Source organism: Mirounga angustirostris, unplaced genomic scaffold (assembly GCF_029215605.1).
Source record: "Mirounga angustirostris isolate CCGP_5_RB_7025 unplaced genomic scaffold, mMirAng1.0.hap1 SCAF_3, whole genome shotgun sequence".
Lineage (NCBI taxonomy): Eukaryota > Metazoa > Chordata > Mammalia > Carnivora > Phocidae > Mirounga > Mirounga angustirostris.
In genome coordinates this window covers 85,940,756-85,949,290 of record NW_026991711.1, presented here as the reverse complement: position 1 = coordinate 85,949,290, position 8,535 = coordinate 85,940,756, and the positions used below count along the sequence as shown (strand labels likewise).

The 8,535-nt window shown below is 46.4% G+C and overlaps 1 protein-coding gene across 1 annotated transcript; it reads right to left on the bottom strand.

Annotated features, from left to right (window-relative positions):
• Positions 1 to 209: 209 nt before the first annotated feature.
• Positions 210 to 2,069, bottom strand: LOC123839539 (ATP synthase subunit alpha, mitochondrial-like). The gene is given in 2 exon segments (XM_045869103.3): positions 210 to 674; positions 676 to 2,069. Coding segments are annotated over 2 exon segments (1,653 nt in total). The 5' UTR covers positions 2,019 to 2,069; the 3' UTR covers positions 210 to 364.
• Positions 2,070 to 8,535: the final 6,466 nt, after the last annotated feature.

The following is an 8,535-nucleotide window of genomic DNA, read 5'->3' as shown; positions in this document are numbered from 1 at the left end:
TAAAAAGACAAATTCATATCAAATAGATTTTTGTTTGCAATGCTGGTATTTACTTCCATATTTTGAAATAATATGCTGATACTACTATTTCTTGGTTAATTGATTTTAAACATTGTTGACTGCAATGGAAGATGGTGATTTAGTTCTGTACACACTTCCTTGCATTGGCCCTTCCTCCATCCTTCTGTGTACTTATTTATTTATTTATTTATTTTTTAACCACCAACCAATATGGAACCTTTATTTTTAAGGTAATTTCTGTACATCTGGAGTATGAGAGTAATCCTTTTACAAATGGAAATGATTACTAGAATAAAAGACGACAAAACCATAACTGGTATTTCATGTGAATCCACAGGAGTTTTTAAGCTTCAAATCCAGCCAAGAAGTTTGTTACAATCTCTTTTAGCTTAGCATCTGACTGTTCTGAGATCTTTCCATCAGTCCTTATATTGCCCAACAGGGCCTGGTGCTGGCTGATAACATGAGCCAGGAAAGCATGCTCAAACTTTGTGATCTTGCTGGGCTCCAATTTATCAAGATACCCTCTTACACCAGCATAAATAACAGCCACTTGTTCTTCAATGGCCATGGGAGAATACTGTCCTTGCTTCAGCAGCTCAGTCAGTCACACGCCACGACTCAAGAGCTGCTGAGTGGCAGCATCGAGGTCAGAACTGGGCAAAAGCAGCAACCTCGCGATACTGAGCCAATTCCAGCTTCATGGTCCCTGCCACCTGCTTCATGGCCCTGGTTTGGGCAGCAGATCCAACACGAGACACAGACAAACCAACGTTAATGGCAGGGCGGATACCTTTGTAGAACAATTCTGTTTCCAAGAAGATCTGTCCATCAGTGATGGAAATGACATTTGTTGGAATGTAAGCAGACACATCACCAGCTTGTGTTTCTATGACTGGTAAAGCAGTCAAGGAGCCACTACCAAAAGAATCGTTCATTTTGGCTGCTCTCTCTAGCAGACGGGAGTGTAGGTAGAACACATCACCAGGATAGGCCTCACGACCAGGGGGCCGACGGAGCAGCAGAGACATCTGACGATAAGCAACAGCCTGTTTAGATAAGTCATCGTAGATGATCAAAGCATGTTTGCCATTATCTCTAAAATATTCTCCCATAGAACAGCCAGAGTAAGGAGTCAGGTACTGAAGGGGAGCAGCATCAGAAGCAGTAGCTGAAACCACAATGGTGTACTTCATGGCATCTGCATCTGTAAGTCTCTTCACCAACTGGGCAACAGTGGATCTCTTCTGACCAATAGCAACGTAGATACAGTATAGCTTCTTCTTTTCATCAGTTCCATCATTGAAACGTTTCTGGTTAATGATTGTGTCAATAGCAATTGATGTTTTGCCAGTCTGTCGGTCACCAATAATCAGCTCACGCTGACCACGACCAATTGGCACCAAGCTATCCACAGCCTTAATACCAGTCTGCATTGGTTCACGCACAGAGATTCGAGGAATGATCCCAGGGGCTTTCAGGCCAACTCGCCTACGGATCTTGGAACCAACTGGACCCTTTCCATCAATGGCATTACCAAGGGCATCTACAACACGGCCCAATAGCTCCTCGCCAACTGGAACATCCACAATGGCTCCTGTTCTCTTCACAATATCTCCTTCCTTAATTAGTTTATCATTTCCAAACACAACACCAACATTTTCAGGTTCCAAGTTCAAAGACATATCCTTTAAACCTGAAGAAAACTCTACCATTTCTTCTGCCTGAACATTTCTCAGCCCATGTACACGGGCAACACCATCACCAATGCTTAGGACACGCCCAGTCTCTTCAAGGTCAACAGAGGTATCAGCTCCAGGAACACGCTCTTCAAGGATAGAGGACACTTCGGCAGTGCCAATCTTCTGAAGACGAGTGTTAGAGGCATGGAGGTTCCTTGCAGCAATGAAGGAGGATCCCAAAGCATTTTTGGAGACCAGCCCGGCCCGCTGAGGGAGGGCGCGGGCCACGGCCGCGGTGACGCGCACGGACAGCATCTTTGCAGGTTCTCCTTGGGTGGTTTCTCTGCAGCCGCAGCCTCTGGACTGACTGGGCCTTCCGTGTACTTATTATCACAACTTTTGGTTAAATCAATAATCAGTGTTTCTGTTCCTAGGACAGTACATTTTGCTTACTGCTAAGTGAAATAGACTATGATGATGTTTCCTGGACTTAATGCGTGCATGTTTTCCCTTTATTTGGTTTTCTATGTACCTATACTTATTTCTCCTAAATACTTTACCAGATCATTTTTTTTAAAGATTTTATTTATTTATTTGAGAGAGAGAGAGAGCATGCATAGAAGGGCAGAGGGAGAGGGAGAAGCAGACTCCTTGCTGAGCAGGGAGCCTGACTACTTGGGGGTCCATCCCAGGACCCTGAGATCACAGCCTGAGGTGAAGGCAGACACTCAACTGACTGAGCCACCCAGGCGCCCCTGCCAGATAATTTCTATATGAGTCAATATTATGTTCCCAATAGTCAAATTGACATTCTATCAATTTCCTTTTTTCCCCAGCCCTTCCCACGTGGGGTTTCTGGCTCTTGGTTGTTCTGAAGATTCCTGAGCAGCCTGTTATTGCAGGGCTTCCCTTTGCAGCACGCTCTGGATGGACTCCTGGGTCTCACGGTTCCCTTTCCTGCTTCACACCATCATTTTGCCAAAGCATGTCCTCTGGTAGCTCCTAAATTATGAGAAGTAAATTTTTGGGGTCTTTGCATGTCTGAAAATATTTCAGCCAAGCCGACTCTGGGATATGGGTTTGTGTGAAGATGATTCATTAGGAAGATACTCCCAGGAGCAAGTGGGAGGGGGTGGGGAAGGCAGGGCAGGGAGGAGGAAGCCAGGCCAAGTTTGATTTCACAGGCAGTGACCGACTCAGCCTTACCAGGGATCCCTGGGGTGGATACTACATGGCAGAGTTTGTCCTGCGAAAGGCAGGGGCGGGGTGTAGGGGAACCTTTGCTGCAGGCACTCTGCCTGGGCCCGAGGGTCGTCACCTGGAGACCAGTGATGCCCAGCACATAGCAGTTGGTGGCATAGGCCAGGAGAGGCCAGCTGGGGGAATCAGGAATGATGTCACCAGGGCAACTTGGCAGCTATGTTGTCAGGGTCCAACATTCAGTGGAAATAGATATCATTATAGGTGTTCACACCATTTTTGGAAAGGCTAAAGAAACGATTTCTAGGCGGGCCCCCTTGGGTGGATTCTCAGAACAATATGTAACTGCCCACTAGGGAGCCGCTCCCCACGCCCCACCCCTTGTGCCCTCCTTCCCCCCCCCCCCCCCCGGCAGCCCCAGAGCACAGACCCTCAGTTCTTCCATGCAGGCTGAGTGATAGAGAAAGAAGGCACCTCTACCTCTGTCATAGCTTGGTGTCACACCAAGAAAGCAGCAAGGAGGAATCTGGGGACCTGTTAAAGGAAAGTGGCCCCTTCTTAACCAGGATTGACTGCCGGAAGCTTCATGAAAATGGCCTCCCCCCCAACACAGAACCCAATTTATATCCAGGACAGTGGCTGTGAGCCAGCCTGGGAAATAGTATTTTATCTGTCTAATCTTTACAAATACAAGGAGGGTAAGCTGGAGGTTTAGAGAGCAATACAAATGTCATACAACTGGATATACAATTCTAGATTAAACAATTTCTTTTTCCTGAGAATTTTGAAGGCATTGCTCCATTATGTTCTAATTTCTGCTTTCACTGTTGAAAAGCCTAATGCCATTCTCATTCCTTAATAAGCGACTTTCTTTCTTTTTTCCTCCCTTTGGAAGCTTTGAAGATCTACTCTTTTCCCCTGGCATTCTAAGATGTTATGATGATGTAGTTGGTGTGGGGTTGTTTTTCTTGCATTTTGCTGGGTGCTCAGTGGACCCCTTCAATCCGAACCATATGACTTGTGCTATGAATTAAAATTTGTGTTCCCCTTCCTCCAAATTCATATGTTGAAACCTAATCCTCTATGTGATGGTGGGGCCTTTGGGACGTGCTCTGGTCACAAAAGGGAGCAGGGTCCTCATAAAAGAGGCCCCAGAGAGCTCTGTCACCCCTCCACCATGTGGGGACACAGGGAGAAAGAAGACAGATGTCAGTGAATCAGGGAGAAGGCCCTCACCAGTCCCGAATTTTGCCAGGGCTATGGTCTTGGACTTAGCCTTCAGCACTGTGAGGATAAGTGTTGGCTGTTCATGGTATTTTTGTTACAGCTGCCTGAACAGACTAAGATGATCTGCAAAATATTTAGTATCAATACTTCATAATTTCCCTTGCTAACTTTTCCATTCTCTCTTTCTGGATCATATAATAGTCAGATTGAAGATTTTCTGAGTTGACCTTTTCAGTTTCTTGTCTTTTCTGCTTTCCAACTCTTTCTACTCTGATTTTTTTTTTTCTACTTATTTCAGCCATTATTATTTGAATTTCCAAGAGTTCTTCGTGCATCTGTTACTTTTCTCACAGAACTCTATTCTTGTTCTGTGCCTGCAGGATCTTTCTGATTTAAAATTTTTCCTCCTTTTTTTCTATTTTGGTTTCATTTTTCCTGTGTTAGAAGATTGCTTCAAATGTTTGGTGATTGCTGGCTGCCAATTCATATTTAACAATGAAGCACTCAGAGTGAGTGGGGAGCTCTTGGGGTATGGGGGTGCTGATCAACCAGAGGCTTCACTATATGAGAGCACCTGGCAACAAGACCTTGTCATTGGGGATCCCCGAACATTAGGACTTGGAGTCTGCACAGTAATCCTTCTATGTCCCCTCTCTGGGTGTGAGCCAGGAGTGGGCTGGGTGGTGATGCTTCTGCTGTTGGAGTTTGGACTTCCTCTCAACCTCTGTTTCTCATCTGCACCTCAAACCCACACTCTGTTGTGCTTGGGTCCCCTCGGCTGGAGTCTTCTGGCTTAATTTCTCTAGAAACAAACCTGTGGTGTCCCGAGTCACAGGCTTGAAGAAGTGCTGGAGAGCACCTGAGCCTCTGGGGCCGCTGGACATCCATCGCCTTTCACCATTCCTGGGATTTTCCTCCGCAGGCCAGCAAAGGTTGTGTCTGTTGCCTGGCAGAATTACTGATGGTGGCCCTCCTGAGTGGTCCCACTTGGGATCATAAATGTTGTGGCCCCCTACCCACACTTCCTTCTAGCCTCTAGGTGTGCCCTGGGCATCCCTATCCTGGGCCCTGCAGGGGTGTTGGGACCAGCCAACCACCTTCCCTGTGCCCTGCCTCTGCGCTTCACCCAGGGCAGCTTCCCAGGTCCTCCTGGGTCAGTTACCCTCTGTAGCCTTTTTCTAGATTCCAAAATGTTCCTGCAGTTTTGCATCTGTCCCCTCCCTCATTCTCTCAGTCCTTATGGATTTATATATTTAAAAAAATCCATTGATGTCATTTTAGTAGAGCACTGTGAGGGAGAGCTGATGACAGGTGTGATCAGACTTCCACGTTTACCTGCAGTCTGGAGGGGACTCGAGGGAAATGCCCAGCCATTAGGAAGAAACATGGTGGCCACCACACCTCCTGGGTAAGCTCTTCCCTTGCCTCACTGTGGCAGCTCACAGGTTTGCTGCTTAATTAATTTACACATGGGGTTTGCTGGATCTCTATGCATTTGCAGTGCACAAGATGGTTATTGGTGCCTTGAAGGGCCTGGTCTTGACCAGGGATGGGGCAAGACAGTAGATGAGTTCCTGCCCACACAGGCTTACACTATTGGGAGGACAGGTCTTGGGTAATGGGTGCCAGGGCAGGTCATGCACTGGGTCAAGAGAAGGTCTATCTAAGAGCCTGCCAGGCATCTACAACCACCGGGGCCAGACAGGAATAGAGGTATGAGGCATAATGGGTGCCTTCAACAGCATGACGTTTGAAGCTTTGTAAAAGAGAAAGTGTAAAGAAAGTGCAAAGAAGCTTTGTAAGGCAGGCAAGCCCTCCCTTCTTCTCCCTTTCCTACCTCAGTCTGCAGAGACACCAGGAGGGCCCCTTTCTGTGTCCTTAGAAAAATCTGCAGCAGCATTGGGTGAACTGATCAGGGCCAACTTTAGTTCCCATGGTCCTAGAGCATCATGAGGATTTTCTTTCACTGGGTCAGATTTGTATAAGTTGTGACGAACATATCGGTGGATCTGGGGTCTCTCCCCAGTGTCTAATAAAGCAAAATTCAATTCAAGGTAGATCCTTCTCTGCCCCACCAGACCAAGTGTGGTTCAATTTAATTCACCCGAGATTAATTCCTTGTGCATTCATTGCACATCCTCCCTCTATTAGTTTTCTATGTTACATAACAATTACCACTGACTTCAAAGCTGTATTAGCTCCCAGCTCCGTAAGTCAGAAGTTCGGCATGTTGTGGCTGTGTTCTTTGCTCAGGGAATCACAAGGCTGTAAGAGAAGTTTTGGCCAGACTGAGTTTTCTTCTGGAGTCTCTGGGGAAAAATTGCTTTCTTGCTCATTCTTTTTTTTTTTTTTCCTGACATATAAAAATTATATATGCTTAAGGTATACAAAATGATGGTTTGATATATGTATACATTGTGAAATGATCACCACGATCATGTCAACACATCCATCACTTCATATAGTTACCATCTGTGTGTGTGTGCATGTGGTTGGGTTTAATTTGAGGTCTGTCCTTATAGCACATTTCAAGTACACACACAGCATTGTTGACTATGGTCACCGTGCTGCACATTAGATCTCCAGGACGTGTTCATCTTGCGTAACTTCGACTTTGTACCCTCGACTAGCATATCTCCATTCCCCCCAACCCCCAGCTCCTGACAACCTCCATCCTACCTTCTGCTTCTACGAGTTTGACTATTTTAGATTCCACATGTGAGATAATGCAGTATTTGTCTTTCTGTGTCTGCCTTATTTTGCTTAGTGTAATGTTCTCCAGCTCCATCCACATTGTAGCAAAGGGTAGGATTTCCTCTGTTTTAAAGGCGGAATAATATTCCATTGTTTCCTTATCCATTTGTCTATCTAAGGACACCTTAGGTGGTTTCCATGTCTTCGTTATTGCGAATAGCGCTGCAATGAACATGGGAGTGCAGATACCTTTTCAAAATCCTGGTTTCAGTTTCTTTGGATATACACCCACAAGTGGGGCTGCTGGGCCATATGGTAGTTCATACCATTTTCCATAATGGCTGTACTAATTTATGTTCCCATCACCAGGGCACAAAGTTTCCCTTTTCCCCACGTCCTCACCAGCACTCATGTTTTGTCCTTTTGAGCACAGCCATTGTGGCAGGTGTGAGCTGAAAGCTCCCTGCGGTTTGATGACGAGTGATGTTGGGCACCCTCTCACATAGCTGCTGGCTGCCCGCAGGTCTTCTTTTCAGAAGGGTCTATCTAGGGGCTTTGCTCACTCATTCATTTTATTGGTGGAACTCAGCTCCTTGTGGTATTAGGACTAAAGTGCCCTACTGCTATCCCCTGGGGAGTGCTCCCAGCTTCTAAAGGCCACCTGTACTCTTTGTCATGTGCCCCCCTCTCTCTTTGAGCCAGCAGAGTACATTAAATCCTTCTTATGCTTGGAAACTCCGACTTCCTCTGCTCTCACCAGCTGGAGAAAACTCTCTGCTTTTAAAGTGCTCATGTGATTAGGTTAGGCCCTAATAATTTCCCAGTCTTGAAGTCAGCTGTCCCAAGTACCATACCCTAATCACAGAAATAACCTCCCCCCCGCCCCGCACCTGGCATTCACAGGGTGTGGACGCACCAGGCTCCCTGTGGGGCAGGGGCCTGGTCTTGGCTCTTCACAGCTGCACTCTGTCCAGGGACACAAGGCTGACACAGATGAACTCAGGCCGGGTGTGGAGAGTGTCAGGAGAGCCATGCTCTCTCTGCTCCCATCACTGTCGCTAACTAGCTGCCTCTCCCTGGGGCTCAGTTTGTAAGTTGCTATACTGGGGTTGACTGATGGGCTTTATTTCGATGCCAACTCTGGCTGGTTGGCATGGTGCTTGGGGTGCTTCTTGAGGCTTGTGAGGTTAGCCTTGACCTTGGTGGGGAAGAGGATGGTGATTGGTGTCTGTGAAGGACAGCCGACGGGCCCTCCGGCCAACTGCCGACCTCTATGCCCTTCCAGCTCATTTGTTCAGCACATATTTACCGACGTTCACTTTCCACGGCATTTCAGCCTGCTGCTGAGTTCACACTGAATCATCAGGGAAGTTTTTTTTTTTTGTTGTTGGAGGAATAACAGGAACTCAAGACTGGGGCGCTAGGGGATAAATGGAAGGCATGCACCTGTGTAAAACCTCCGAGCATGAAAGACTCTATTCTGGGGACTAAAACTTCATCCTGGTTTTTTTTTTTGGTTTGTTTCTTTCTGAAAAAGATAGTGCATTGAACTACTGAACTGGTCAAAAGCATATGACTGAACACATGACTTCAGCCCCCACACTCTTGATAAAAATTGGACACTCTGCAAAAAATATTTTCCTAGTAACTGTCATAATGTACTCAGATAATTTTGTACTTTGTAGAATTTAATTGTATCTTCCAACCAGAA